The sequence below is a fragment of the Gymnoscopelus braueri genome (assembly GCF_963280865.1).
Source record: "Gymnoscopelus braueri genome assembly, chromosome: 9".
In the NCBI taxonomy this organism is placed as follows: Eukaryota; Metazoa; Chordata; class Actinopteri; order Myctophiformes; family Myctophidae; genus Gymnoscopelus; species Gymnoscopelus braueri.
In genome coordinates this window covers 16,286,775-16,302,784 of record NC_137610.1, presented here as the reverse complement: position 1 = coordinate 16,302,784, position 16,010 = coordinate 16,286,775, and the positions used below count along the sequence as shown (strand labels likewise).

The 16,010-nt window shown below is 38.9% G+C and overlaps 1 protein-coding gene across 2 annotated transcripts; it reads left to right on the top strand.

Annotated features, from left to right (window-relative positions):
- Positions 1 to 2,245: 2,245 nt before the first annotated feature.
- On the top strand, positions 2,246 to 15,840 carry malt3 (MALT paracaspase 3). Of its 2 annotated transcripts, none has more exons than XM_080437865.1 (15): positions 2,246 to 2,374; positions 3,401 to 3,471; positions 3,582 to 3,712; positions 3,847 to 3,985; positions 4,455 to 4,627; positions 5,045 to 5,141; positions 5,585 to 5,620; positions 5,766 to 5,969; positions 6,740 to 6,917; positions 7,149 to 7,223; positions 8,634 to 8,761; positions 10,161 to 10,310; positions 12,404 to 12,558; positions 14,256 to 14,366; positions 14,656 to 15,840. In XM_080437865.1, the coding sequence occupies exons 2-15, from the start codon at positions 3,414 to 3,416 to the stop codon at positions 14,971 to 14,973; spliced, it is 1,953 nt and encodes a 650-aa protein (XP_080293991.1). In that variant the 5' UTR covers positions 2,246 to 2,374; positions 3,401 to 3,413; the 3' UTR covers positions 14,974 to 15,840. The 2 variants fall into 2 exon arrangements, with proteins under 2 accessions (XP_080293991.1, XP_080293990.1); XM_080437864.1 differs by having other exon boundaries at positions 5,045 to 5,159.
- The last annotated feature ends 170 nt before the right edge of the window (positions 15,841 to 16,010 follow it).

The window sequence follows — 16,010 nt, the reverse complement described above, 5'->3', positions numbered from 1 at the left end:
TAAGAGAAGATATGTCGGCATGTCAAGATTTGTCATTTATTTTTGTTTTTTTGTTTTTTTACAGATGATCTACAAGCTCATTGTGAGCGCGTTGTAAGCTTTTAGATCTGCTATTTTTTAATATAGCCAAAAAATAGAGCTTTAGTGTTTGAACTGTTCCTTGTTTTGCTGGGGACCCCCTGGAACCCCCTCAAAGACCCCTGGGGGTCCCCGGACCCCAGTTTGAGAACCAACACAAAAACACCCAGTTTCTCTAAGACATGGTCACTGGATCCATGGCTATGGTAGATTTGCGAAACATGGTCATGTGTTGATTCTGTTGAATGAATGTGGTTCACGTAAGTGGTGATGGCTTACAGTATATGTCTATGTCATATATGCCTTGCTCAAGAGTGCCCCCTCACTTGATATTGCATTGCAACACAAGGTCAAAACATTGCTACCTCACATGAGTTTCATGTTTCAAACCAATAAAAAAAAGGATCTACTTGAGTTTCTTTCACACAGTGCATGACTTAATTTGTCTACCAATAATATTGTATCAAACTTAGTCCTACTCAAAAGCTGTGACATTAGTGGATTTATGTGCTTGATATGTTACATTTATAGATTTATAGATTAACGATACATGTACTGGTTTACTCACTCACCCACAAGTTAGTAGGCCTATAATATTTAACTTAAATTGTAGGATGGTGTACAGAGTAATATTTAACTTACATTATATTTAGGCTACTTTGAGCTAAGTGTGTTTATAAATATACAAGGAGGAAACGAGCTCTACATGAAGGGACAGGTGTTGTGGTTTTTGTGCAAAACATGGACATTAGCAGCCAGGGTGTAAATTATGTCAGCAGAAGGCCTTAAAACTTGTAATAGATAGTCATGTTTACCTGGAAAAAGTCATAAATTATGTATTACTAGCAGAGGGGGAAAGTAACTAAGTACATTTACTCAAGTAAAACTTAAGTACAATTTTGAGGTATTTTTTACTTTACTGGAGTAATTCCAATTGTCTGTACTTTTACTTCTACTCTACTACATCTTAGAGACAAATATTGTATTTTACTCCACTACAATTATTTGAAAACTTGAGTTACTAGTTACTTTGTAGATTTTGATTATTATAACAAAACATACATTAACCACTTCAGCCCTACTGTATATACATTTTGGCCATTTGAAAATAGCTGATCTACAAGCATGTAGATCTGCTATTTTCAAAAGATTTGTATACATTTTATACATTTGAAAACTTGTGAAGTGGGACATTCTGCATAATGAGTACTTTCCACTTTTGGTGCATTAAGTACATTTTGATACCAATACTTTTGTACTTTTACCCAAGTATGCCTACATTTTTTATTTCGGACTTTTACTTGTGTATTTCCACATTGAAGTATTAACTTTTACTTTTACTTAAGTAAAAAAAATGTACTTTTTCCACCACTGCTACGAAGTCCAGAGAGAATATAAATCAGTTGCAGACTGCAGAGATTTACCTGTCCTTGATGAATAATATTATCATGTATTTGTTGCTGCTGCCGTGCTGTGTCGTCTTAGTTGGCACCTTATTTGTACTTCAGCGTACAACGGTGCTGATAATAGCCGATTTACAAGCTCAGCTGTAGCTTTTTGTTTGAAGTGACATGCCCAGAATAGGGACGCCATGGTTGAAAGTGCTAGAGCTTTACACAGTGTCCCCTGTCACTCAAACAACTGATTTAGAAGGTAGCCTATCTAAGCAAGCAGTTTCCCAAATCAGGCTGATTGCATCAGATCCGTTTATAGCAGTGGTAAAAGAGAAATGTGACGTTTGCCCAGGACCCAAACTAGTAAAAAAAAAAAAAATCACTACTTCTTAAACGTTTTTTATTTTATTTTATGTTTTATGAAAATGTTTAGATTTTATTTTATTTTATTCATGAAATACTTTTGAAAAAATGAGGAAATGTTTTTAATTAATGAAATGTTGTGATTTTTTAATTTTTATTTGGTTTTAATTTTTTGAAATAATATATCAATATATATATATATATATAAATATCTATGTAGGAAACATAAAGAAATAGAGATTTAATCGCGACCAATAAAACTTGCCCCCCCCCCCCCCCCCTCTCCACCACATCTGTTTGCTTTTAAATTCACGATGAGCATTTGGTATAGTTGTCGTTAGAAAGATCAGAGGGCGCTTATACTACCAGCACGTCGGTAATAGTGGGTGTGTCTGTCATATTCCGGGAAAGGGAAGTCAAAGTGGTCTGGTTTGATACAGAATATAAAAGTAGTGGGAAAGTTGAAAACAAGTATCATACTGTATGACTGTACATGCAAGACGAACCGACTGTTCCCTCTGTAAACAGTTATAGGGCAGGTATGTATACTAAAACACGCTTTGATCATGTATTTATGTTAATAGATATCTGTGATCTATATGATTAGATTTTTCCTAGCCTTGGATCAAGACTATCATAGATGTATTTTATCGAGTCTGACTATGCAAAAGTCAAAATTGATACAAATACATCTGTCTTGATCCAAGGCTAGATTTTTCAAGTAGTAATGGATACAGGATTGGTGGGCACATAGGGACATCTGGGCACCTCGATGTAAAATTGTCTATTTTGTCCAAAATGTAAAAAAGTTGAATATTTGAAAAATGGTAATGTGATGTACAGTATACATGATGTGAATTGTGAACATGCACAGTACATCATTATCAATTTATCCATCAACTTCTTGTTTATGCCCCAAAATGACTGGATATACAGATTTTGTAGTAATTTGTAGCAATTGTAGAGATATTACACCTTAATTGTCTATTGCTTAACCATGTTCTTCTAATCATGTATATGTTTTAACATTTTGGACACAATAGCCAATTTTACATCAAGGTGCCCAGATGTCCCTTGTGCCCACCTATCCTGTAATGACTAACGTTACAACAAACAAATGACATAAAGACAATTAAATCAACTATGCTCGTGTTCATCGTGTAATTTTAAACCATTAAAACCATTATTAATATTAATACAATTGGAGATATTTCTGACCCCCGGGGAAATCACTGTTCCAGTGGAAGTGAGAATTGTCACTTATAGATAGAGGAACAAAGGAAGTTAACGACGTATCTATTTTTCCATCCACTTTTCTATCACAATGGTGACTGTGATTGAAGGATTTTGAAATTGACTGTCGTTTGTGATTTGCACATGTGTGTCATTGTCCTGTCTGTCTGTCAACTATCTACTATGGCAATGAAGTGCTTCTGTGGTTCTGTTCTAATTAACTTTATTGTAACATTAGATAGCATGTATGACATTGTTGCAAACAGGCAATTATGAATTCATGATGACATTTGACATTGACTAATGCTGCTAATAATTATGTTATTTTGCAGAGATAACAGGACAATGCAGATGGCAGTAATGAATGGATATCCCCCCAATCTCTTTAGAATGATGACCAGAGGTATGCTGCAACTTGTGGACTTTGAAACAAGCACACACAAGGAATATGTTTCACAAGCAACTTTAATAGAATTATGTCAGATGTCCTAATTCCTCATTTCCTTGTTTCAGAATCAGAACTGGTCATTGTGCGCCATCCTTTTTCTGTCTGTGTACCTGTCCACTACAAAGTGACTCTCAATGTCCGTGCTGAGGGCACTGGCATCCTGTGCTACCAGTGGTTTACTGATAACGAACTGGAGGTATGTGGCTGTTCCCTCCAATCTGAAATTAGACAAAAAAGTATATTAAAAATAGTTTGAAATAGTCATAACAACCTGCCACACTTGCGTCTCTGTATGTCTCTATATAAACTCTTAATAATGTATTTTTCAAGGTTCCTGGTGCTACCCAAGCAGAACTAACATTTGTAGCTCAGAGGACTCAACGTTATGTGTGTCGAGTGAATGACCGCTTCTGTAACTGCGTGTTCAGTGATTGGGTGAAGGTGAATGTAATGGATGTCGACAAGCCAGGTAAGAAATCCATGTTGTACTGCAAGACATAATATTAATATGGTGACTTAAAAAAAATAATATATATAGTCTGTCTCTACATGCATGTATATTCATTCATTTGATGACAGATAATCATGAATATATTAACTTGTGATAGACTGTACATCTACTGCGTACTTATACAGGATTTATTGATATAATGATATATGTTACCTCATTCAGACCCAGTTCCCCTAAGTCTATTTTAAATGTATTTTATCTTTATTCTTATCTATCTTTAATTTGACTCTTGACTCTACGCTTACCTGTACCCCTCCTGTTTTCTACTCTTACTGCTGTTGCTGCTATGACACCTGAATTTCCCTTCCTTGTTTGATTCAATGCATAATGAGAATATTTGTGACATAGCCTAGGTCATTTCATGCATATGGTCAGACTGTCCGCTCAGATTTAAATGCTTTCTGCCTTTCCCAACATTGTCTTCCAGGAGCATGGCAGGGTGAACTCCACATTGTAGTACACCCTAAATCACAGACGGTTCAACGAGGGGAGAAACTCACCTTGTCCTGTGCCGCCGTTGGCGTCCCCCTACCAGTCTATCGGTGGTACAGGAATGGACAAGCCCTGGATGGAAAAAGTGCAATGACTGGCACTCTGCAGGTAAACATGACAGACTGGTGTTTATTCGTCTCTGCACTGTTAGTAGCAGACTGTTCACTTTATGATTACTGTGTCATTTAACTGTCTGCCATCCAAACCTGGACTTGGTTGGCTATATAACAGCATTGTGATGGATTAAAAACATGTTTTTTATGCATCATAGTAGAGTAGTTAAACGTTTTTTTTTATAGAGCTTACCTCAGCCAATAAATAGAGGGTGTTGGAATTACGGTCTTGAATGTAGGCTCTACTATGATGCATAATTTTATCCTTTTGCACCTGTTCTACAATTATTTTTGGTGTGCAGATTTCCTCTTTTTGCTACTGGTTAATGTTTAACTGAAAGTTTGACTTGCACTCTACTACTCGTATGTGCAGCCACAAGATAAGCAATGTGGTCTATTGTGTCACCTGTAGATAGACCACGCAGCAGCAGAACATGCAGGATCATACCTCTGCTCTGTGTCTAATGTTCGAGAGGAGAGGTGGACAGAGGCAGCTGATGTTGATATAGGTACAAATCTTAAGAAAGGTTAGTACCACTGCATTTGTTCTAATCCATTTTCTTTTGCTTGCATGAGAATTTTACTTTCTCTTTCCTCCATGGACTAGTTCCTTATTTCTCTTACACATACATTCCACTGATTTAGCATTTATTCCCCCTCTGCTGAGGATTGGAATGTAAGGGACTTTCCCATTTCTGCAGATTTGAAAGATAGCTGACGGGCTCTAAAAATAGCACTCATATTTCATTGTTGAGAAATTTGCGAGAATACTGACAGATGTTTGTCTCTACTGTCTTAATTTAGGCAATACCTTTACTGTTATTTCCTCTGCTTGTCAAAAATGGAAAATCATTAAAATTTCAAATCAAAATGGCATTCAGTGATTCTCTTTCTTGTATATAAATAAATGCGTCTATTAATTTGTGTTGCTTCTGATTTTCATATCCTATAGTGCTCCACGACCGAACTGCCCCTACAACACCCACAGGTATAGTTCGGAGGAAAGAGATACCTCAAACTATTTTTAGAGTGAATCTACTCTGCTGTGTGAAAACAGGGGAACTGATTTTTTGTCAGTACTTCCTCATTTTACCATCATTGGAGATCAACCCGATTTCTTGTTGTTGTTTCAGCGAGTGACAAGGTTGCTCTACTAATTGGCAACCTAAATTACTCCCACCATCCTGGCTTGCTGGCCCCCACCATGGATGTCCATACACTGGCCAACCTCCTCCAGCAGCTGGGCTTCAGAGTGGTGTCCCTCCTGGACCTCACCAGGGAGGAGATGCTAGCTGCCATTGACAAGTTCATCCAGCTGCTTGACAAGGGTGTGTATGGTGAGTAAATCATTACATATTACAGTTCGTACATAATTTATTTTCAAATCACCCATGCATTCTGGAATGCCCCACATTCTTTTTCTTTTGCCCTTGGGGGAATATTGAAAAAAAAAAGAAAGAAACATGTGATCTACAAGCTCACAACGGGTTGCATTGTGACGTGTTGTGAGCTTATAGATCTGCTATTTTCTGTTTTGAAAACCTTGGAAAGTTTTTGCCTTTCTGGCAGACATATTTCTCTTGTAATGTGTTTGTCCCCATGTGTTTTTCCCCTGTTGTGGTTCAAAACACATGTGCGTATCTTGGTTTAAAATGTGTAGGTGACTGGCCAGATAAGAACCAGAAAGAAGAAGTGTGGGCCTTGTAAGGTTCAGAGCTACATGCTGTGCTATGTATAGCAGTTTCTGAATGCCTTTAGCACTATGAGATAGTAGATTTATTTAGCACCTGCAAAAGGGTGCTCTGCAACCAGGCGAGCTGTATGCTCTTCTTTGAGAGCCTGATCAACAATTAGATCATTGACCTTTCTATAAGCTTTCTGTAAACTGATCTGTAAACTTTTTAAGCATTAGGCACCCATCGTTTCTCAGTCCTAGAATTGAGTTTATTCTCATTTTGATTAGTGAGGAATTTCACGATTTTCTAGCATGCTGGCAGTGGGAAAATCCAATGCAAGACAATCATTGCATATTTTACAGATGGAGCTATAATTGTACAAGACCCCTTGTGCATAATAACCAAATCTATATCTTCTGTATCATTGGCAGGTCTTTTCTACTATGCAGGCCATGGGTATGAGCGATCTGGGAGGAATTACCTTGTGCCTGTCGATGCACCACAGCCGTACCAACCGGAGAACTGTGTCTGTGTGCAGAGGGTTATGCTCAGCATGCAGGAGAAACGCACTGCACTGAGTGTCGTTCTACTGGATACCTGTAGAAAATGGTAGAGCTTTTTTACCCTGAACCTCAGCCTAAATCTTGAACATAACCCTAACTCTTTTGGGCTAGCGTACCTTTTCATTGAGTGAAGACAGTTAACACGCACATGTGGATTGGTTCACAAACTATGATATGATACCGGTGTGGGGTTTGATTTTATCTTAAGTGCTATGTTTTCAAGGCTTCTTTAGAAAGGATCATGACCATGTTCTAATCATTTTTTTCCCTTTGTAAGGTACAACCAGGATTGCTTACTATCAGAAATCGGGCCTCTGGAACCCAGTGGGAATACTGTTTATGGTTATGCCACGTAAGTACTAATATAATTGATTCATGATAATTTAAGCCAGCACAAGCAATATGTGTAAAGAAAGACTAAGGATATTGTTGACCTATGGGTAAGATACAATGTGCTACGTAAACATGACTAGGAAAGCCTACTTCAGCTAGATCCTAGAAGGAGCCATCTGAAAGAAACTCAGACCTATTTCTCAAACTGTTATTTGTGAGCTAATTTCTGTTCTGATGTGAATACTTCTGTCAAATATCAACTAACGAGGGCTTTTCTGGCTAAACATAACTGTTGGTGCAATTACAGAGACAAATGCATTTCTCAGCTGTCCGGCAAAAACCAGCTAACTCCAAAATGTTCATTTTTCAGGAAATGAAAAAAAGTTTCAGTTGGAGTTAGGAGGTGTTGTTCATCATTGATAAGAACAGCTGAATGGACCTCCAAGCTCACAATGAGGTTGGAGGTCAAAAGTGGACCTCCAAGCTCACAATGAGGTTGGAGGTCAAAAGGGGGTGGAGCCTGGAGTCGGAAAACCAGCTTGCTGGTTTAGCAGAAAGTTTGAGGATCCAATGGAGTTAGCTGGTTTTGTCAGAAGCGCTTTTTGATGCTTTTCGTTGGTTCAATATTTTTTTTACCAACACACAGACGTAAAGGGTGTTCAATGGCCCTGATTTATGGAAAATAATGCAAAAGCGTCAAAATGGAATTAGCTGGTTTCTGCCGGACAGCAACATATGCTCATATTTACACACATAAGCTGCAGAGTGAGAGAGTGTGATTGAAGCTCTAGTTAAATTATATAGATATATGGAGGCAACAGGGCAGACTGAGGGGATTCATTTTACACCATTGGGAAAACAAATCACAAAACTTTGCCTATTAAAATTAAAGTATGAAATTAAGAAGTCGAAATACTAGCCTGTACATTGCTGGGATAATGGAAAAGCATACGTTTCCGCGTTGACTTGTGTCAGGAAAGTAGAACACGGAAACAGGGTGTTGTGTTTCTGCGATGGTGAATCAGGAAATCAGTCTGTCAGTGAGGGACATCGACTATTCTAGCCCATTTAGACCTGAGGCTGATTATATAAACACCTTCTAAATCCTAACCTAAGTTTTCTGTTGTTGCTATATATATAACGACATCTAAAATGTCACAGATGCTTTCCTGGTTTTAAAGGTATAACAATGTATAGGCTTTCCAGGTCTTAATGAGCTAGACCGGACCCAGGGTCTGGGGGAAAAGGTGATTTATTTAATTTAACACTTGCTTTCATCGGTTGAGAAAACCAAAAGTAAGAAATGACTGGCTCGAATTATTGTTTATTTCGTTTATATAATTACTCATTTCTTCACTGGCTCGAATATTTTTTGTTTATTTTATTTATATATTTACTAATTTCTTCATAAAATCCATTGTCTTTTCAGGTGTGAAAATGCAGAGGCGTTTGAAGTCCAGGATGGAGGCAAGAGCACCGGAATCTTCACCAAGTACTTGAACAAACACATCCTACAGTCTGTGAAGATCACCCATGTCTTAGAGCAGGTGTCTGAGGGTAAGTGTGCAAAAGAATACTTGCCTTGTGATGTTGCGGTATTAAGAACATGCTGCATGCATCTCCATAAAGTGGGACATTGTGGTGGCTCAACCCAGCTGGCACACTAACCGCATAGTCGCAACCCTAATTGTGTTGAGGTTGAAAACGGGTCATGATCTGTGGCATCATCTACATACTCTTAGCGCTTCTGTCTCTCTCCATTTAACTACTGTACATGATGAAGCGGAAATGCTCTATAAATAATCAATGTGGGTGCTGCTGCCATAAAGCTGTTGTAAAGCTGCTGTTTTTATTTGTTTGTTTTTATACCAGGCTGTGATTTAGTCAATGGATAGACATTATGCGAGTCATAGTGGAAGTGGTACTTTCAACAAAACCTGTGACCTAGTGAGTCATACTGAAATGCTGAAGGCAACAATTGTTTTAACAGGCCAAAGGGGGAAAGTTATGAAATGTTAAATTGACCCATAAAAGCAATCACTTGTGGTCATGTAGACATTCAGAATAAACATGCCTGAAGGCAACAAGTTGTTGCTGAGTCTGCTGGATGCACGACTGACATGCTGATAATTCTTGATCTCAAATCACTGGCTACTGACTTTGTTGTTGTTTACGATTAAGTAGGGGTGGGGAGTTGTCTTGCCCCCACATACGCACACACGCACATGCTAAGTGCAACTTTGGTTGTTTGATGGGTCTCTGTGGGAACATGATGTGGGGCAGCACCACATTAGCTTGTGACCTCATTCTCTGGAAATTCACACTGTTGGCTGGAGAACAGCAGGAAACCCGAGAGCTGCAGAGTTTGAAGACAGCTGCTCTGCCGTTTGTGTGCGCCCCCTGCCACTGCTCTCTTGATCTCGCTCATGAGTCAACATCATCGCTACATTCATGTATGGATGTGCTCGTGACAAGATTGTGTAACACTGACTGTGGATGTGTGTTTGTGGCTGTGGAGAAGCTAATTGATGATGAGTTTAGTGATCAATAACTTGAAATAGGGTGTTTCATTTTGTGAGAATGATGTTCAGTGCGGTGGGCAGTTATACTTTTTAATTATGTTCATTAAAGCAAGTTCTGCATATGTCTTGAAGGTATTGAAATCAATTATTATCCTCTGCATGTATTCTTGTGATCACAGTACTGTAATTTACAACTTTTGTTGACCTTAAATATCTGCGTATCTTGTGCTGGACCTATTTAGAGAATTACTTGATCATGAACCACTGTCTACTCAGCTAAATTATAATGAGAACACGGTGTACTGTCTACTCATCTATAATGAGAACGTGGTGTAGACGTGGTGTTATTTACTAATTTACTACAACCTTTGAAAGCCCTCAGTGCATGATCTTTCTTCAGTATATCATTATCATCTGTGTTTATTCTACCACAGATTTAGGCAGAGATCCCCTGGTCAAAGGAAAACAAGTGGTGGAGATCAAGCACACACTGAAGGAGTCTCGCTCCCTTGCAGATCCAGTTCGGACTGCAGGCCACACCAAGGAACTATGTCTACGAGATGCCAGCTGGAGGCAGGCCAACGGTGAGCAGAGAATTGCAGTGGACACCTTAATACTTAGATGCCTTATTGCTTCGATTTTAGCTGGGAGTTATTAAATGTCAGTGTGTTTGAATGAAATGAAATGAGATGTCCAAATCCAAAGTTTAATCTGTGTAAAAGTGCCAACATATTTAGTTTTTTTAAAACAAGCCTTCGAAAGTGTGTAGTTGAAATCAGCCAAATAAGTATATTTATGTTCAGAGAGACAGAATACCACATAATGTGTGGTATGCACTCTTACCAGATGAGCCGTAACTATAGCCCCAGGTTTTCAGTCCATCTTCCCATAGCTTTGCAGCAGCAGGTTTGAACCTGAAACACATACAGTATGACACCTTCACATGTGTTTCCAGTTCAAATTAGCTCCTGAGCCAATCAAACTCAGCTACATGGGAAAATGAACTGGAACAGGAAATGGGTATGCCACCTTCTGAAAACCTGGGACTACAGTTATGCACAGAGCCTATTGTTTGAGGGAGGCACACTTTTCATGAACTGACCAATCACAATAAGGAGGTGGGAATTTTAAAGCTGCACCATGCAAGATGAAAAAAACTATAATGCTGTACATTTACTACAATGAACTTCATTGGTCAGGATCATACTCTGCTGGTAGTAGAAAAACAGTTATGGTTACATAATCACTGTCTCTACATACAGTATGGCCTATTTTATACTTGGCCAATCTACAAGCTCACAACGCGTCTCAATGGAGTTGCTATTATTGCCATGTTGATGATTTTGCGAGGACGCCAGGTTGAGATTGGTTAAAGTCTGTGTTTTTATAAATATTTAACCAATAAGGATAATTCCTTTTAACAGGACGTTCATGAAAGTCCTTGCGGGCTTGTTTCCAATGAGGGCCTGTGAGCAATTAGGGGTTAAGAGTCTTGCTCAGGGACAAATTTCATTTCATCGACACACATGCTGGCGTGGCCTGGAATCGTACCTGGGGCAACCAGGGCCTCTGGCTCCCTAGGCGGGCTCACTAACCACTCAGCTATGGCCGCCCCTTGAATGAAAAGTATATAGAGCTTGTAACAAAATAATAACTACATTGGGTCCATTAGAACACAAGATCTTCTTTACATTTCCTGAAAAGTAACGTTTTTTGACATAACATTTTTCATCCGACAAGCAACGTTATGTGAAGTGTGCAAACTTTCCAATGCAGCTTTAAGCTGGTTTACGTTAACAGCATAAATGAGTGAAATACAAGCAGATAGAAAATGACAGTGAAGGACATAGAGGAAGACAGAACGGAATGCTGTAGCGTCTACTTTTCCCCTACACTTACACTTATACAGGGGCGCTTGTCAGAGCAACACTGCAATACAGTAGGTGTGAAACCAAGCACAGACGTTGTGGTTTGGCACATTTGTACTGCCATCCAGGATTCATCTCATCGTTTGAGGCTATAAATGAAACCGGAAACTGTTTTTCATTTAGCTGATTCAGTGATTCTTGATCTTTTTGCGGTGGTGGAAACAACAGGTTTTTTTTATTTGTAAAAAGCTCCTCATCATTTTATTTTCCCTCAGTTGAAATAGAGTGTTGTCGTCATGGAGTAATCTGAGAATCTTTTCAATCTGAATCTCCCAAACCTGCAACTAAAAGTCTGTACCATTGTTGTCATTATGGGCTAAGGGCGCACTCCCACCACACTTTTATTTTACCTCTGGGGCGGAATCTGCCAATGCTTTGTCAATGCAAATGCGTGGATTCTTGGAAAAAATGTGCAAGACCATGAATCCACGCATTGCATTGACAAAGCATTGGCAGATTCTGCCCTAGAGGTAAAATAAAAGTGCGGTGGGAAAAATCAAATATCGATTTTTTAATTGCCGATCTAGCTTGTATATCTGCTATTTTTGAATAGCCAAAGTATAAAATAATGGTTAAAGTGGTTACACAGATGCTTTCCCGGTTTTAATGACTTAAGGTTATCTGCTCTAAATAAAAAAAACATGGAGAAATGCAATTGAATACATACAAGTCTTCAAATACATTTCCACATTTCAGAATTATTCTTTTTCAAATTAATATATTCTTATCCGTTTTTTTCACCTACTCAGAGCTACCACGAAAGAGGCGGCTGAAGTTTCCTTGTGGAGTGGAGGTTGAGGTCAGCTTCTCAGCCCTGTTCTCCAATGTCATGGTGGCCTTTGCCATTGTTAAGACCGCAGGACCCACAACCCAGGACTGCAGTGTTACTCTGACGAGCACACCTGTAAGTGTCAGATATTTACTGCCATGTACAATGTGTAAGGTGTTCTAACTTAGACTAGGACATAAAGGTTGGAAAGAGTGGTTCCCAGCTCCAATCCTCAGGGACCTCAAGTGTGGTTTCCTGCCATTCCAGTTCCAACTAGTGCAGAGTAGAAAAAAACAGAGAAACAACTTTCATTTCCCGCTTGTGTAATGCAGTGCCATATTGGATGTGCTTAGTGTGCAATAGTCATACGTCATTAAAAGTGCCAGCTGAGGACTACATTATTACCCACAAACAAAATGGCGGCACCATAGATTTATATGGGTGTTGCTGTTACACAAATCTGGGTCAGATGGCTCTCTTTACGTAAAGTATGTGTAAGTAGTCCCTGATAAGACCGATAGAATTACATGGTACATGTGAATGCAGGATGGGGAAAAAAACAGAGGTCTTGACGACTGGGGTTGGTAACCACTAGAAAGGTAAGTTGGTCATATACAGTATTGCTTGCTAAATGTTGAATTTAAATCCTACTGCAGTGATAGATTCTAAAGTAATCATTACCTAGAACTATCTATGAATGTGTACAGTATTTCTAGAGTCTTTAACTTTTATGACATGGCAAATACCTTTCTGTTTATGAAGAAGTATATTGAACAGCGGCTATATACATTACACCCCTTGTCCAAATTTGCATCAGTTTTATTGATTGATTGAATACTTTATTTGCAGTTTGCAACAAAAAAAAGCACAGGAAAGTACAGTTCAATACAAGGTCTGCTAAGAGGACAATAAAGCCTATGGCTTGTTTCCATTGGGGTCCTTTGTAGCCTACTCAATTCATCGGAAAAAGCAATTGTAAAGCTGATAATGGTCGCCAATCTCCCTACAGGAACTTGTCAGTTTACATGCAAGCAGCAGTATCATCTCAGTGACTATCATTCATTCATGTTAAATGAGGAAGTTTTGCCCATATTTGGACTTCCAGTTGTAGGTTCCAGTTGTAGGTGGAAAAGCCATAACAAACAGGATGTTGTAATGTGGTTTACCCTCAACCACAAATCCTTGAACAATACTGCCACCTACTGGTGTAATTAGCAGCATTATAGACAGTGACATTATTGTACTTCAAGCTTTCTCAACAGTGTGGATAAGAAAACAGTTAAACAAAAATAATATAAGAGAGCAGTAAAATAGTTGTAGTAATTATTATAAGTAAAATAAGTAAAAATTGGGGGGAAAATATTTAAAGTATTATATAAAGTCTATAATATACGGTGTGTGTGTGTGTGTGTGTGTGTGTGTGTGTGTGTGTGTGTGTGTGTGTGTGTGTGTGTGTGTGTGTGTGTGTGTGTGTGTGTGTGTGTGTGTGAGAGACACACACACACACACACACACACACTCACACTCACACTCACACTCACACTCACACTCACACACACACACAATGTGAACAGAATCCCTATCTTATGGCCTGGGAATAGAAACTGAGCCTGCTATCTCGAGTCCTGATGCTCTGGTACTATTTACCATTTGAATGTGTTATTTTGTTGCAGTGATGTACAGCACAAGGGCACTAAACAAAGCAGAGCTGATAAATACTGAGTTGGAGCTTTGACAAAGTTTTGCTATAGATTTATGATGGTACTTATTAAGATGCCAATGACACTAACAATTCATTTGCATTCCATTGCATATGCCCTCTGATTCTTCAGGCGATGGAGGACATATTTTCCGGTTTTGGGAGGTCAGATGAGATGGACTCTCTGCTCTACTCTGATAACCACGATTGTACTCTGACGCTGTGCGGCCTTCAGAAGCTTCAGGTATTAACCTCCTGATTCTAACCATAGTGCAAGAAAACATTTGTTTCATGTATGTTTTAAAATATACAAATATATACAAATATACTGAAAGTACATTTTCACCCAGTTATTTACTCATCACAATATATGAATATATATACAGGTGTTGTGTATTTTGAGGCCATTCTTTTTATATTTTATAATGTATTAATGCCTGTGTGTGTATAATCAGAGTCAACAAAGAAAATGTTTGCCGTACTGTTCGCTCTAAAAGTATGTCAAATTTATTTTCTTTTGTTATCTTTGTTAGGGGCCACTGGTCATTAAGGTGGACATGCATTACACTCATATCAACAGTAAGCTGCGCCTTAAAGAGAGCCAACAGCTGGATATAGGAAAGCCATTGGTGGCGTATTGTAAACTGTACAAGAAGCCTACAAGTATCAAGAAACGAGAGGATGCTGCTGCTCACAGTATGGGTGCCAATTCTAGGCCACCAGCACGTCAGACACGGGTCACATCGTGTCGCCCCGTCACCAGGAAAGCGGAGTGTGCCACTAGAGTTACTACTGCAAGGAGCAACGAACCCGAGGAGAATGATGAGAGCGAACTAGACTTTACTTTATGACATGTCTCTCTTTGGGCCTGTTATTGTATATATATATGGTATAAACCTTTTTCTATCAGAATCCATGAGATTATATAAATGTTGGGTCTTATCTGTTTTCCAGATATTCCAACTATATGAATTGAGGAAGTACTGTATGTGCTTGTGTTGTTCAGTGGTTTTGTTTAGGCTGTCACCTGCTTAAATTCTCAGCTCAACAAACAAAGGTAACAAAGTATTTTGTAGTGATTCCCGAGGGGAAATTACTTAGTGGTGTGTTGCCCCAATTGAGTGCACTATGGAGCATTTGGTGCTTCAATGTCTTACACAGGGACACCTAGACACGAAGCCTGGAGGAGCCAGGGATTGAACCGGGGACCTTCCTATTTTCAGACAGCTTTCTACCTCTTGAGGCCAGGGGCGCTGGAATGGAAAATGACATGGGGGTACACGCGCGCGTGCATGTGGCCTGTGCGCGCGCGATTTTATTTATTTTTTTTCCCCGGTGGGTTTGTTAATTTTTTTGTTAATTCGGTACAATTAAGTCGCGAGGTGGTCACGAGTTGCGGGGGACTGGACTGATTTTTTATATTTTTTTCCGACTGGGCTGAATTGTGGGGGGACACAGTGTCTTTTAATTAAACAGGCGCCGGCGCCACTGCTTGAGGCACTTACCACCCCAAAATATCTTATCCTCTCTGTGACAGGCAGGGATCACTACTAATTTAGGACGATGGAACACTATAGATAACATTTTTTTTACAATAACTGTTGTTGTAAACATAAACTGTAAATATTTATCTGCTCTGACACTGGTTTGTCAGTTGCAAATGAAACTATATATTAAACAACTGTATTAAATTGTATCATTCCTTATTATTAAATGTATAAAACACCTATCCTATATGTTCTGTTCTTGGGCTTTGAGAAGACAGGGTGGAAGAGTGATGGGAATACATCAAAGATATGTGGCTCATGATATATCTATGATGTAAAATGTAGATTACATGCCATTCAAAAACATGCTTACAAACATCTTGTACATCTTGGAAAAGTGG

What these genes read in the sequence shown, in the direction of transcription:
- malt3 (XM_080437864.1), top strand. Translation starts at nt 3,414, where the DNA reads ATGCAGATGGCAGTAATGAATGGATATCCCCCCAATCTCTTTAGAATG. An exon ending in AATGGATGTCGACAAGCCAG is followed by an intron (nt 3,986 to 4,454) that starts GTAAGAAATCCA and finishes ATTGTCTTCCAG; the next exon opens with GAGCATGGCAGGGTGAACTC. An exon ending in CTTAGAGCAGGTGTCTGAGG is followed by an intron (nt 8,762 to 10,160) that starts GTAAGTGTGCAA and finishes ATTCTACCACAG; the next exon opens with ATTTAGGCAGAGATCCCCTG.